Genomic DNA, 16,213 nt, shown 5'->3' on the forward strand with positions numbered 1-16,213 from the left:
TGTTATTTACAAAGACTCATTTTCAACTCTTATTGAGTCCTTTTAAATTCCGTTTCATTCTAATAATAGTAAAGCCTGTTTTCAGCCCAACCCATTTTCAACGCGGTCCTTGCAAAACTCTTCCCAAAACGGGCCGGATAAGGGTTCAAAACGGAGGCCCGATCCGTTAAGTACCCCTAGTCCTTACTAGGCCCCTGCTTCAGAATGCAATAAGAAATAGTGCCCAATAAAATGCATAGATCAGTGCACCTACATGTTGACAAATATGCCTCTCACTTATTATGAGACTCAGTTCCACGCCATGTCTTGAATTTATGGTCTGCAACTTCTACATGTTTGGAACTCTTTATGTGGTTCCTCTATCAATAATGAAGCTTTTTCTTGTTGATAAAATACGGACACCTTACACTACACCCATACACACTTAGGAGAAATTCCATCTGTGGTTCTAGAGGCCCCTTGTTTCCCCTTCAAAAAATTAGTAAATCCACATGCTTAGAAAAGTTCCATCTGTGGTTTTAGAATGTTGCAGGGCTGAGTATTGTGACTCCAACCCTTCTGTCTCCCCTTGTGTAAAGTGTTTACATGTCACAACATACAAGTCAAATTGACAACTCTAAAATAGCCCAAGTAATGTTGGCTGTACTATTGCATGTCCTCACCCGATGCAACACTGTATGAGTAACTTAGGGGCGGGAATAAAAAGATGCTGAGGTACCATGTTATTTTGTACTCTTTGGACTATCTCTGTTGCTGATTGCATCTTGAATTGAAAACAAAATATTTTTAGTTACTAGTCAAGGGAGCTTGAGTGTAATATGTAGACCTTTCATTCTGATTTTCTACCATCTCAATTTATAAGTCTAGATAATTCATCTTTTTCCACTCCTGTCCTCCCAGTCATCTTCAGTCTTTCTCGTCCTCTTTTTAAGTTTCTAGCCTTTTACCGGTTGACTAATATCTCGACTTTGCACATGCCCAAACCATCAAACCATCATAGATGGTTCTATTTCATCTTTTCCTCAATATTGGCAATTCCTAAACCCTTGTTTCTTTGTTTCGAAATCTACCCCTCAAGGTATGCCTATTCATCCATCAAATCATTCGCAATTCTGGTTCTCCCATCATTTTACTATGATCTTATCTAAGAACCCAATATTCTGATCCATATAGTAGTGTTTTTCTAATGGTTGTTTGATAAAACTTGCCTTTTTAACTTTCAGGGTACAGCTCAAACATATAATATTTCAGTAAGCGCATTTATAATCCTTTTTTTTTAAATTTTGATTTAAAGTATCTTTAATGGAGCCCTAAAATCGGTATATTGTCCTTTTTAATATAAAAACATTTTCTTTGAAAATTGAACATAGTGTTATTTGAAAAAAAATTAATTATAAACTCATTGACCCGTTGGGTTGACCCAAAATCGACCCGCCCCATACCCGCCTGTCCAACCGTTTTGATAGGTCTAGTAGTATGAAAGGAGGGACACATGAATAAATTCCACAATTATGGATTTTGATAATTTTAACAAATACTTGGATAACTAAGCAACATGGAGAATGGTTCTTAGGTTCCAGGGTATTAAGACATTAAGGTATTTGTATTGCTAAAATTGAGATGAAAGTTTGTATTTTATTTCATTTGGTGGGGGATTAAAAGTCAAATTATAGAAAATGAAGGTGAATTAGAGATAGTGTGTTAAAGGGATGGGAATGGGATAGTGTCATAGGACAAACTACTAAGTGGTAATATCCAGAGGAAGAGAGGGATGGGGAACTATTTTTCTCATCAAAGTGGTTATAGTTTCTTCATCCCCTGTGGAAACTTTTACAACCCCTCCCCCCCCACCCCCCCCAAATTGAGGGTAATAGTTCCCCCTTCTTTCTTTCGCATCTTGTCACTATGTCCACAATCTTAATTCTCTTTACGAGATTCTGTGCTCATAAACTTTTTACAGCCACCTCTTTTAATTCACCTTCATTTTCTTAATCTGACTTGTATTAACCTCCAATTGCATTACTCCTTAGTCCCAAACCATGCCCATAGAGAATGTTTTTTATAATGCACCTTAAGGTGATACTCTTTGTCAAGGTCTAGTGAATTGAGACTTTTGAATGACATCTACATTTGGATATTGAAATTGCTCCTTTTAAAATTATTAATGGTCAGTGTTTTAGACAATAGATGCGAGTGAGAAATGATGGTAATGAACTGTATATTTGGGAATGACATAATGCTTATTAGGATTGGCAACTAATGGTCTGTTTCGTAGATTGTAGATGGTAATAAATAATGGCAATAACAATTGAGAATGATTAATCAGCTCTTTAGTTTGGCAAACCTCGCAAGAGTAATCGGGAGGGTGTGTCATATCAACAGCTTTAATCCTTAGTTTTGATGTTCATATGTGATTTGAGATGGTAAATAGTACTGGAAATGAATGAACCATCCTATAAATATTTGTGGAGATGTATTAACTTGAATATTTGTCCAAGGTTACCTTTATAAAGCCCAATTTTAATTAACTACCTTACCTAAAGTTAGCACCTGATACTAGTTGTGCCATGTGCCAGTAATGTCCTGTTAATTAATTGTTATGTTAATTGGGCTCGTAAAAATATTTCAAATTTTTCGAACCAAACTGAAGTGTCCAAGTGTTCTACCCATGTTCTAATGTGAAGGGTATGATACGGGTACTTGAGGTAAAGTTAGAGTCGGAGCAACAATTCTATTGGTGCATTTAAAAGTTATGTTTTTCTTCCTTTTTTTCAGGTATGGAGTGCATACAAGGATCAAAGACATGACCTGTTTCTTCCGTCAAATGCCCAATCTGCTGCTGCTGGTGTGGCTGGTCTAATTGAAAGTGATTCTTCAAGATTGAAATATGCCCTAACAGCACCTCCGTCACAACCTTCCATAGAAAGATCATCTACATCAAACGAAGTGCAGGACCTGTACCGATAAGGGCATAGAAGAATTCTGTTTTTGCAGAATCTCAAATTTTTCTGTATAGGTTGTACAGTTTCTCTTTTTTGCTTTTCCTTTTACCTCTTTTTTTTTATTGTGATCGCGATCTTGTTCGGATTTGAGTGCATATTCAAGCTGAAAGTAGAAGTTTTGTATAGGTACTAAAGCCTTTGATTACTGTAAATTGCAACTTCGTTGAGTTTTGATTCCGATAAAAAGTAAAGTAGTAATGCCATTGAGTGGATTCCGTCTTAAGCTCGCCTTCATTACTTCCTATTCCTTTCGTAAGTACTATTATGGCCCTGTTTGGTGGTTGGTTTAAAGCAGTGAGAATGGTAATAAAAATTTAGTGTAATTGTAATGTGAAAATCTCTTTGACAAGTTTTAATAATATTGCTTGTTTTACTTCATTCATCTCATTTTATGTATATGTCAATTTGAGTTAAATGTAAAATGATAATATTTAAAATATCATCCATCACACAACTATTTTTTGATGTATTCAATTAAGAGTCGAAAAGCTTGAATTTCAATTGAATGATTTAGGATTTTGATTGTGTTAGATGACTACTACTTTGAAAATGTTTTTCAGAGAAATATGAGAGATTTCAAAACTGTAATACAATTTTTGAACCTCATCCTCTTGCAGAGAATTAATTTATTTTAAAAATCTCTGTTATTGGACTTTGATAGTAATGTGAGTTTAACTCAATAAATAGAGTATTTATTATTCACTTGGTCCATTTACTTACAAAATGAGTCAAATAATGCTTAATTCAAATATTTTTACATTAGTAAGTAGTATATAAGTTCGTGTGATGCATAAATGTGTTAATTTGTTAATTTTTATAAAATTAATTGAAAAATAGGCAATTATATATAAATAAACAAGTTTAATATATCACGTATAAATAACATATTTATTATTTATTAGTTATGCACTATGATAACAAATTAACTTTATACTTTTATGACTTAAACATCACTTACATGTTTTATAGATGAAAACACCTTTATTAGTATTAAGAATGAATATAACAAATATATTTGGCAATGATGAAACTGTTGTGAATGGGCTGTGGCAATGGTGAAGAAACAAATACAAAAATAAAGTGCAAAGGAAACAACAAAAACTGAGCACAACAATGGAGAAAACAAAACACACAATATGTAACACCCTCAGAATAGGTCGGACTTTTGAAAACACCTTTAATGAAAAGCATGAGCCAAAACCTACTCATGGGAGTGTTACCGCCACATCTATTTTTAATAAAATAAATGTAAGGCTTAACGACTAAGAAATAACTTAATTAATAACTTTAAATCCAACAAAGGGTCTTACAACATAAGAGAAGACTGAAACGCAATCTATGTCCATATAAAATTTAAACAACTTAAGGTAAAATTTAAACTGAAATACGACTCTAACAAAAACTATGTTTCTAGGTGATCCTCACTCCACGATTCCCACGCAATCAATAACCTACAACATAAGAATACAAGAAAAACAAGGGAAAAACTCCCAAAATCAGGAAATTGAGTAATTCCAACTCCATCCTGTAAAACGATTAAGTTTGAAAATGATTTAAAAAAATAAAATATAATCAAATTGAAAATAATTTTAGAAAATAATTAATAGCTGAGTTTAAAAGAAAACAATTTGATAAAACAATATATATAATATCACATAAACCAATTTATTAATTTGATATTTAATAATGACAAACACATAATCAAATTTTTTAATTTGAGGGAACGAGAACGCCAGTAGGCCGAGGCTTTACCCCTATACCCACTTCATCAAGAGGTCGTCACCCCAAATAATTCAAGGCCAGCAGAGTAGTCTCAGGGAACCCTAGTGTGCACACCCCTTCTACTTGGATCACAACAAATATAAGGAAGACCAAACATCGTATCGAGTATCAGAAATAATAATACCTGTCGGCAACTATACTAACCAAACAGGACAACCTGTTCATCACTCTTATACTTGGATCACAACAAATATAAGAGCTTCATTTCCCTCGTGTGACACTTTACGTGATTTAATATATTTTAATAATTAGTCGTGAGCACACAAACTATAATCAAACATACATTGTACATTTTATTTTATGATCATAGGTTTTCCCAAGAGAAGTATACTTCAAGAATATTCAATTGCAATATTAATATCATAATATTTTTCTCCCATATTCAATCGCATTTAAAATCATTATTAAAATAATAATATAACTTTCATCAAAAATAATAATATAAATATTTCTCTTTCAACTAAATCGTATCAAATTTCGTTATCAAAATAATGATATAAATTTTACCAAAGTAGTAACTATAAATTCAAGTTTGATAAAAATAATAGTAAATATAATTTGAGAATATATAAAACATAACATCATATAAAATAATGTCATATAAAATCATGCATCCTATTAAACACATTAATTATCACTTAGCACATAATATTAACGAGATAGTCCTAATTAGATGGACATTGAGAATTACCTTGTCACGCGATCCTAGACAACGTACGCTCTTAATAATCTCTGTCTACGAATTCGCTGTCTTTAATATCGAAATCTTGCGTTTTCTTAACTGAATTTTAAGCAATTGGAAGATGGAGGAAGTAGTTTGTAGGAGAAAAAAGGAAATGTGAGTAATAATGTGAATGAGTTAAGGGTAATTGGTTTAATTTATAATAGGTAAGTGAGGTTAGTTATAAGATTTAGAGGGAGAAGTGGGAAGTTATTTGTTAATGGGGAGTTTTTTTTATTTTTTTTTAAAAAAATTTCTGAAATTATTTATTATTATTATTATTATTATTATTATTATTATTATTATTTATTTTATTTTTTTTTATAAAAAAAAACGGATGTTACACAATATATGAGGTATCTATAGATACCTCCCCTCAAAACAAGTATCTTATCATTAATATACTCAACAATACATTAATGACTCACCTTACAAGCTTCAAGAACAATCTCCCAAAGTAAAGACCTCACCGTTAATGGTGGTCTTTCACAAAATCATTAATACAATGAAGAACTCTCTTGGATAAACCCTAGCTGCTTCTAGTGTATTAGCTTCATTCACACATCCCTAATGATGCTCTAAAACTCCTTATATAGTCATAAAACATATTAGACAAACCTAGGACAAAAGGTTTAAATGCCCACAAAAAACTCGCATAAAACAGAATGTCGTTGAACACGCCCTGGCCTTTGCTCGACCAGGCGAGCGGCTGTTCTGAAGTTACTGCCTTGCTGCTGCATTAAGGCTCGACTGAGCCATACATGCTCGACTTGTCGAGCCCTCTTCAATGCCTTCCATTCTTCGTGTCTTCTCAACATTAAGACACTCTAGATCATCCTCATCAATCACTTCATTGATTGACCCAATACATATGCTCTCATACTTCCTTGCACTCACAACTTCGCTCTCAAAGGTGCAAGCTAAGGAGTACGCTATGAGGTGATCGAACTCACCTCCATCAAGGTGAGATTTAGAGCTTGACTCAACAATCTCCCCCTCAAGCCCCAATCTCTCATCATCATCAAATGTCACCTTCTTGGGTGACTTGCAACCATCATCAATGTGGCCTAGGCAACCACCTTCAACTTGTAACACATACAAGTTGCTCTCACTCCTTCTCCTTCTCATGTGCACCATGCTCCCCTTAATGACCTTTAACAACCCACCACTAGCTTTGAAGGTGCATCTCTTAGTCTTCAACCTACCAAGTAATATGAGATTCCTCTCAAGCTTAGGAACGTATCTCACACCACCTAGCCTTCTCTTGACACCATCATGTGTCACAATATCAACTTCACCAATACCTTTCATCTTCACCCTCCCATCATTTGGTAAAGTGACAAGACCTCTATCAACAAAGCTAAGCTTAGAAAACTTTTCCTTCTCACAACATATATGGAATGAGCAACAGGAGTCAATCACTCATTCCTTACTACGAGTCATTCCCCCATCAACAAGAAGCGCACCATCGTCGTCGTCATCATCCGCAAAGCCTAGAGTGGCACTCCCGCTACTTTCACCATCTCTTCTTCCAACCCTCAAGTCTTTCATCTTCTTGAGGTTTTCCTTCATCTCCTTGCACATCATTTGAATGTGCCCCTTCTTCTTACAATAGTAACACTCCTTGTTACTATAGTCATTTCTCCCTTAAGATTTTCCCCTTGCTTAATAACCTTTCTCTTTTGCTCTCCCTCTTGAACCCTCACCAAATAGTGCCTCACTACTCCCCTTCTTGTCTTCCCCATCATGTCTCTCCATAAATCTATTATTCTCCCTCAACGTTGCCAATACTTGATCTAGTGTGATAGATTCCCTTTCAAGGAGCAACGTTTGAACTATATTCTTATAGCTCTTTGGAAATGAAGCCAAGAGTAGTAGGGCTTTCTCCTCATCGAAAGCTTCTCATCGGCATTCAACAATTGGCACACTAATTGAGTGAATGTGTTGATGTGATCTTGCATACTTGTATCATCCTCCTTCATGAGTTGATACAATTTCCATCTCAAGCATAACTTGTTGGTAAGAGACTTCGAAGCATACACCTTTTGAAGTTTCTCCAACAACACACTAGGGTCGGTCTTCATCAAGTAGTTGTACTTGATTTCGGGTGCAATGGCAAGCCCAATAGTGCTCAACGCCTTCTTCTTCATGGCCACCCACTTTCCTTCATCCATTGTTGTGGGCTTGCTCTTTTCAAGAGCATCATCAATCCCTTGTTGCACCAACAAATCTTATATGGTGCTCCCCCACACCGAAAAATTCATTTTTCCATCAAACAATGGAATATGAAACTTTGCACCATCACCCATATTGTTTCTACACCAAAGACTCTAACCTTCACCCGCCAAACAACCCACAAATCTAACCTAAAGCTCTGATGCCAATTGTTGTGAATGGGCTATGTCAATGGTGAAGAAACAAACACAAAAATAAAGTGCAAAAGAAACAACAAAAACAAAGCACAATAGTGGAGAAGACAAAACACACAATATATGAGGTATCTATGGATACCTCCCCCTCAAAACAAGTATCTTATCATTAATATAATCAACAATACATTAATGACTCACCTTACAAGCTTCAAGAAGAATCTCCCAAAGCAAAGACCTCACCTTTAATGTTGGTCTCTCACAAAATCACTAATACAATAAAGAAGTCTCTTGGATAAACCCTAGTTGCTTCTAGTGTATTAGCTTCACTCACACATCCCTAATGATGCTCTAAGACTCCTTATATAGTCATAAAACATATTAGACAAACCTGGGAGAAAAGGCTTAAAAGCCCACAAAAAACCCGTATAAAACAGAATGTCGCTGAACACGCTTTGGCCTTCGCTCGACCGAGCGGTTCTTGCTTGACCAGGCGAGCAACTATTTTGAAGTTACTGCCTTGCTGCTACATTAAGGCTCGATTGAGCCATACATGCTCGACCTGTCGAGCCCTCTTCAATGCCTCCCATTCTTCGTGTCTTTTCAACATTAAGATACTCTAGATCATCCTCATCAATCACTTCATTGATTGACCCAAAACATATGCTCTCATACTTTCTTGCACTCACAATTTCGCTCTCAAAAGTGCAAGCTAAGGAGTACGTTATAAGGTGATCGAATTCAGCTCCATCAAGGTCAGATTTAGAGCTTGATTCAACAGAAACAAATGGTAGTAAGTATTTTAGTAGTACTAAATGTATCAAATAAATAGGATATTTGATGTTATATCTCGGTGCAAAAACGAAATGAATGAACACGATTGCAATTGACAAATACATTAAATATTCAAATGTCCTAACTAAAATTTATGAACAAATAAATTTAAGTATTATATTTTTTAAAAAAATATGTCATTACAAATTTGAAACAAAATGTCCTTGATTGATATTTGCTGATTTCAATTTTGTTGATTGAAAATTAGCATTTTGTTTAAAGGGTACCAAGAAATCATATTAATTTTCTTTTCAAAAATTTGCATTATACTGATTGTCTTAGCTTGATTAATAAACTTTAATATTCTCGAAAACTTGGTATATTTAGTCATAGAAGTAAATTTACCATTAATTTTTCTTTATTGCAATTTGCTTTAGTAAGAAAAGTATAACCCAATAATTATGTTTTTAAATTTATTTAGATTTAAACTTGAATGTAATAAAAAAAATTCAGATTCTTTACATCTATTAGGTTTAAACTTGAATGTAATAAAAAAAATTCAGATTCTTTACGTCTATTACTCTCAAATATAATTTCAAATAAACTATCATTTATAATCGTAATCATTCTATTAACATTTTATATTGTAAACATTATATTTTTGATAATTTTAAAATAATTAAGGTTTGCTAATTATAATTTTCTCACGAATAAATATTAATCCTACACGAAGAAAAACTCACGAAAAATACTTAATGCGAATCAAAAAGAGTCAAAATGCATGAATTAAATATTAGATCAATCGAATAACTTTAACATACATTTATTGTCTTCTAAGTGAATTAAAATTTTAATGAGTCAGATGTAAAACAACTGATATTTTGAAAATAAAAAAAAAAAAATTCAATTTGTTATAATACAAGGAGAATCACTAACTTTATTCTTTAAAAAACTTCTGACAATGCCATTGTTTTGGAATACTCAATTTTTCCTACTGAATTGTGATCTTAGGTCTTAAAGCCTCCATTCAGTTTAGTCCTTACTCCTTTACCCAATATTCCACGGAACATATTTTTTGTGTCCTATAATTTCTGCAAACATTTCAAAAGAACCAAAAATAATGTTTTATGAAGTAAGAGAAATATATACTTCCCCCGTTCCAAATTAGTTACATTATTAGACAAAATAACACTATTAATTCATCACTTTTAATTTGTGATTAATTTTTTTATTTATAGATTAAAACATAGTCAAGTGAGATTTTATTTGATTCGTCTCATTGCAAAGATTATTAATATCAAATTTTTATAATTTTTTATTATACATAATCAGAAATATTGATGATTGAATTAGTGCATTGGAATATGTAAGAAAACAAACATTGCAAGTAAATTGGTACGGAAAAAGTAGGTGCTAATACATCAAATATTTAAGTTATTGAAAATTAAAAAAAGTACAGGTTATAGCCATAAAAATGTTGTAAACTCCATAAGAAGACTAAATATTGCACTATTCAATCACCATCTTTTAACTTGTGAGATATTATGTAACTCGTCTCAATATAAAAATTATTAATATTAAAATTTTATAATTTTTTATTATATGTGACTAAAAATATATTAAATATTAAATTAGTGAATGAGACTATTGTAAATAGTTCTTCCGTTCCAGTTTACTTGCAACATTTACTTTTTCACACAATCCAATACACTATTCAATACTTAATATCTCGAATTATGTATAATAAAAAATTATAAAAATTTAATATTAATAATCTTTGCAATAAAACGAATCAAATAAGATATCACTTGACTATGTTTTAACTTATAGACTAAAAATTAATCATAAATTAAGAATGATACAATAAATAGTGTTATTTTTTATGACTTTACAAATATGGAATGGAGCAAGTATTTTGCTAAATCTTAAGAACATGAGGAATATAAGTATGATCCTAGAAATTAGACACAAATAACAACAACCGGCAGTACTTGTCAGATGTGAAAAAAAAAACCGACAATAAGCATAGGTCGGCGAAAGCAAAATGAGCAAAATCATGAGTAATGAATAATGATAATAATACCAATATACCATTAAATATCAAAAAAACAGTAAACCATATATGAGCAAATTATATTTATAACCTATTACAAAACACAAATGAAAATCAAATCTAAACATAAACCAAACAAAATTAAAACACCATCCAAAGGTTTCATATATCCACATTAGAATTCAAGCTCAAAAATTATAGTAAAATGCAGCACCTAAAGCCACAATAATTAACTGCATTGAGATGGCAATGGTAGAAGATGACCCGGTTTTCCCAGAAGGAGCCAATGCAGGTGAGAATTCGCTGCTTCCAGTTCCAGGAGCGCCTGCTATTACTGCACCCGCTGGAGAAACTGAAATGCCACCGGCAGCTACATTTCAACATCACATTGTTTGAGACTTGTGAGTGATTAAACAAGATTTATTTACTTTTAGTGGCAGACACGTTAAGGGGCTTTGGAAATCCATTCAAAAACACAAAAAAAAATCGTAATCCTTGATTTGCAACAGAAATTGTTGATACCTATAAAACCCTAAAACAGGGTAAATTTCCATTGAAAAACTACAATTGAGAGAGTTATTTTCACAACTCCATGAATTATATAGAAATAAAATCCACCTAAAACTTTTCATCACAAAACTCCTCTTCAATCAAGAATAAAAATACAGTCAACCATTATTTTTCAATATTTTTAAACATTTTCGTTTGATTTTTTCGACTCCATAACCCTATAACATCACGAATTAAGATTGTTTTCGTTGATTAAAAGAAAAAAAGGAGGAAAAACCGTAAAAAAATAAATATCCCTCAGAATTTCAAGTATATAAAACAGATCGTACGAAGAATTACTCAAAAACACACAAAAAGGGAAGAACAACGCATCGAATTGAAATAAGAAACGTAAATACCTGGAGAAGGAGCAGCCGCTGGAGGAATGGACACTGCAAAATAAAAATCTCATATCAAAAAAAACTAGACCTCTATTATTCATTGAAACGAAATCAAAATCAAAAACAAAAAGAACATACATCCACATTTGGCAGCAGGAGAAGCATGAACACCGCAAGCAGCAGGGAGAGCAAGAGCTTTAGTATTGTTCAAAACGATACCAAATTGACTGCTACTCTTAAATGCTTCACAAAGACATCCAGCATTAGTCTTAAGAACAGACTTTAACCCAGAGCAACAATTTCCCTCAGGTTTCTCAGTTGTACTACCATTTGTAACGTATGACAAACAGTCTGACATGCTCAACACCACCGTCGTACAGTCTGCCGGTGGTGGTGCAGTCTTCGATTCCACCATTAACGCCGCAGCAATAACCACCATTAACAGCGTAAACGCCTTCATCACCATTTTAACAAAAAAGAGAAAGGAGATTGGAGAAGAGGGAGAAATTGGAAGACAATTGAGAGAGAGAGAGAGAGAGAGAGAGAGAGAGAAATTTGGTGGTTTACTGGAGAGTGAGGAAAAGTGGAGAGGAAAAAGTAGGGATTTAAATATAAAGGGGAGAAAAAAGTGGATACGTGACGGACTTCGGAGGGTATAGGGTTAAGGTGCGTTTTGGAAGGGTAATGAGGATCATGATGTTGACAAGCATTTACATTTTCGAGTTTTTATTTTTATTTTATACCGAGTTTTATATGACACTGTTTTATATATTTTTTGTTTCAAAATACTTGTATGTTTTGAATTTTCATGCTGTTTAATTTTTTATGCATTAATTTAATATTTAATAATAAAAAAATATAAAAAATTAATTAATAATTTTTATATTGAGACAAATTAAATAAGATTCAACTTTACTATGTTTTAACTTATAGATTAAAAATTAATAACACATTAAGGGTGATGAATAAATAGTTTATTATCTTATAATGTAGCAACTAATAATAGAACGGAGGAGGTATGAGACCTCCCCTGAAAAAAGTTTATTTTTATAGTTAATCACTTTAATTTATAAGTTATCAGTATAAATTAATCCCCATTTGTTGAACTCCTATTTATAAGAGAGTAAATGATATAATTGATGAGAAATTATTGTATCATTTAAAAAATAAAGATAAAATTAGCAAAGTTAAAAAAAAGAAAAATTGTATTTTGTCACAATTAAAAAGCTAGTACCACTTCACTAAAACATTTATAAGTTTAAATATTAGAAATAATATCTATCCAAACTTTAAGGCCACATAATTATAAATATTGATTTATTATGTGAATTTAATAATTAAAAATTTATAATTAATATTTTGCATCCAACCTCTTAAATTTCTTAAATCATCCGGTGTCGTTTATGATAATTTTTGGGCTCTAGGCTAAAAATAAAAAAAGACTCTTATATAAGTAAAATTTCAATTTTTTTTTTTCTAATCATGTAGTTTAGTAAATACTGATACAAATACTCATTTTCCGAATTAGAGAATGACACGTAAAAGTAGGTCATTAACTGATTTTGACCGGTTTGCATCGGAATTAGGATCTTCGTAGGAGTTTACTCTTCTAACTTCACTAAGAAAGTGTCAAATAAGCGTTGCCATTTGTAGGGTTGGTTTGTATACTTGTACTTCTATCATTTATTGTCCATAAATTATTACTTTATTCCTTCTCAAATATTTGTGAGTCTATTCCCTTAATATTGCCCTTAAAAAAAATAATTCCCACTTTAGGTATCATGAGAAAATATTTTCCACAATACCGTCCACGTAGGATGGGTTTTAATTATTTTTTTTTTAATATAACCGCCACATGAGATGACGGTTTTGTTTAGAAGTCCTAAATAAACCGCTAGATGAAATGGCGGTTTAGACCAATTTCATGTTGAAAAAAAAAAATTATAATGAGCAAACCGCCACTTGAAGTGGCGGTTTTATACGTGTACAAAACGGCAGTACCTGTTCTTTTTCTTCACACATTTCATTTGCTTCCTTCCCTTTGTTGCTGCCGGTAATCTAAAAAAAAAAATTCTTCAATTCTCATTTACTTCATATTCACAATTCCTCTCATTTAACTAAATTAATCAACTACATTCTCATCTACTCCTTTACTTGTTCATATTCATCATCATTTAAGGTAATAACATAAACCTTAATTTAGTTCAATTTGCGAATTGAATATTTTGTTCATTATTGTTTTCAATTGAAGTTATAAATACATTGATTGTTTATTGCATTCACTTGTTTTCATGATTTAAGCTTACATTTTACACATTTATTGTTGAATTTTAGGATTTGGTTTGTATGCATATAAAGTGTTTGATGAAATGCTTCAATGAAAATTTATTACTTTGGTTTTTACTTGCAGAATATGGATCATTATCCCGTTATAGTGTATTGGGGTGGGGAAGTAAGTTATACTGGATCCGATGTTGGGTATAATGGAGGATTAAATACAGTGATGTTTATCTATCGTCAAAATACGACTTTTGAGGTGTTTGTTAGCAAAGTCTATGATGTAATTGGTTGTGATCGCAACTCTTATATGTTAAAAATGGAGATGAAATACCCGGTGACTGGGAAAAATGTGTTAGTCCCGATTAAGAATGATGAAAGTATAAGTGCTCTTGCTTATGCGGCATCACAAGCCCCTGGAACGGCAATGGAGGTTTATGTTGAATTGGTTGCAAATTTGGATAATGCGAGGGAAGTCATGACTAGCATGGAACTTCCAGAATCAGGTCCTAGTGTACGCCATGATACATTCACAGAAATGTTAAGTAACCCAAATTACCTCTCCAACTCATTCACGTGGCATTGGTGGTGGTGTAATGAACACCTTTTCCACGAGTCACTTGGGTAGGCTTAATGCAAACGAGGTTGACTCTTTAGATCAGGATGATGAGCATATTGATTCTGATTCAGAAGAGGATGATGAAAGAAGAGAAGCTCTAGATGCAGCGATTAGAGATGGTGCTCCATCTCAAGATTGGCTTAGAATTGATGAGGTTGATCAAAGATTGATTGATGCATGGATGACCTGGAACGATGACAACTCCATGAATGAAAGTGGAGACTTTAGGATAGGGCAAGAGTTTAGCTCCTTAGACCACCTTAAGAAGAATGTTAAAGCATGGGCGATATCTAACAATAGAAACTTCCGTGTAATTGAGTCGGAGCCTTCAAAGTACGTTATCCAATGCACTAATGCGGAGGATATAGGTTGTGAATGGAGGATGTGAGCTGTTATGACCGCAACGGGTTCATTTAAGATTGTGCGATACAAGGGTCATAATCAAGATTGCTCAGTACATTACAGTGATGACCATCCCCTCCTTACTTCTGAATTTGTTGCTGATCTTATCGTGGATATGATCAGAGTTGATCTAGCGTTTAAAGTGAAGTCAATCGTTAATTTTGTAAAAACCAAGTACGGATTTGTTATAACATATAAGAGAGCTTGGTTGGCAAAAAATAAGGCTGTAACAAAAGTATTTGGGGATTGGGATAAGTCCTTTGAGGAGCTTCCAAGGTACATGCAGGCGCTAATGCAATCTAATCCAGGAACAGTGGTTCAATGGGAAGTCCAACCGACAATGGATCCTACAAAAGTGATGTTTCAGCGAATTTTCTGGGCTTTCAGACCATCCATTAAGGGTTTTCCCCACTGTCGTCCCTTTAATTCTATAGATGGTACACATTTGTACGGAAAGTACAGAGGCACACTTATGATTGCTATGTCGATAGATGCAAATTCTCAATTGTTCCCATTTGCCTTTGCCGTTGTGGAAGGAGAGAGCAACGACACATGGAGTTGGTTCTTGGATTGTATAAGGCATTATGTTACTAAAAGGGACGGCTTATGTGTTAAATCTGATCGTCACAAGGGAATTTTGCATGCAATGAACAGAGTTGGAAAAGGTTGGGAAGAACCATATGCATTCCATCGATTTTGTAAACGTCATCTAGCTTCAAACGTGCATAAGATGTTTAAAAACATAGCGGTTAAGAACTTATTTGGAAAATCTTCTGAACAGACAAAGATTCGGAAGTATAATTTTTACATGAATCGCCTTAAAGAGCTTAATGAGGACGCGTACAAGTACTTAGTGGATGGTTCTATTCCTGAGCGCCAATGGACTTTGATTCATGACGGTGGGCATCGATATGGAGTGAGAACTACAAACATGTCTGAAGCGTTCAACGGCGTTATGAAAGGGGCCAGGTCACTCCCAATCACTTCATTAGTTAGGATGACATTCTTCCGGGTAAACGAATACTTTGCCACAAGGAGGGATTTAGGGAGAAACAGATTAGACAATGGACATGTGTATGCGAAGAAACCAAGTGATACGATTGATAAGAATGCTGAAAAAGCACGCTTTCATGATGTTAGGATATATGACACAGTGCGTGGGATATTTGAGGTCACCACTGGTTGTGGTAATAGGATAGCAGAAAAAGGTGGAAAATTCTACATGGTTGACCTCACAGCAACATCATGCACATGTCAGAAACCAACCATCTTCAAGTTACCGTGCTCACATGTTCTTGCAGTCTGTCGAGCTCGTAACATATCG

General features: G+C 33.5%; 2 protein-coding genes across 4 annotated transcripts in view; one reads left to right on the forward strand and one right to left on the reverse strand.

The window, feature by feature from the left end:
* LOC130816100 (dnaJ homolog subfamily C GRV2) overlaps nucleotides 1-3,225 on the forward strand; it is a 28,758-nt gene extending 25,533 nt beyond the window's left edge. For both annotated transcript variants that reach the window (XM_057682697.1, XM_057682698.1), the window contains one exon: nucleotides 2,776-3,225. In XM_057682697.1, coding sequence (XP_057538680.1) covers nucleotides 2,776-2,967 — 192 coding nt within the window. In that variant the 3' untranslated portion in view covers nucleotides 2,968-3,225. The remainder of the gene's footprint in view (nucleotides 1-2,775) is intronic.
* Nucleotides 3,226-10,600: 7,375 nt separating this feature from the next.
* LOC130816101 (non-specific lipid transfer protein GPI-anchored 11-like) lies at nucleotides 10,601-12,197 on the reverse strand. Of its 2 annotated transcripts, none has more exons than XM_057682701.1 (3): nucleotides 11,730-12,197; nucleotides 11,610-11,642; nucleotides 10,601-11,053 (listed from the first exon to the last, which is right to left on the reverse strand). In XM_057682701.1, exons 1-3 carry the CDS (start codon nucleotides 12,055-12,057, stop codon nucleotides 10,890-10,892), a joined length of 525 nt encoding a protein of 174 aa, XP_057538684.1. In that variant the 5' UTR covers nucleotides 12,058-12,197; the 3' UTR covers nucleotides 10,601-10,889. The 2 variants fall into 2 exon arrangements, with proteins under 2 accessions (XP_057538684.1, XP_057538682.1); XM_057682699.1 differs by having other exon boundaries at nucleotides 10,623-11,071.
* Nucleotides 12,198-16,213: the final 4,016 nt, after the last annotated feature.

This window comes from Amaranthus tricolor, chromosome 6, assembly GCF_026212465.1.
Source record: "Amaranthus tricolor cultivar Red isolate AtriRed21 chromosome 6, ASM2621246v1, whole genome shotgun sequence".
Lineage (NCBI taxonomy): Eukaryota > Viridiplantae > Streptophyta > Magnoliopsida > Caryophyllales > Amaranthaceae > Amaranthus > Amaranthus tricolor.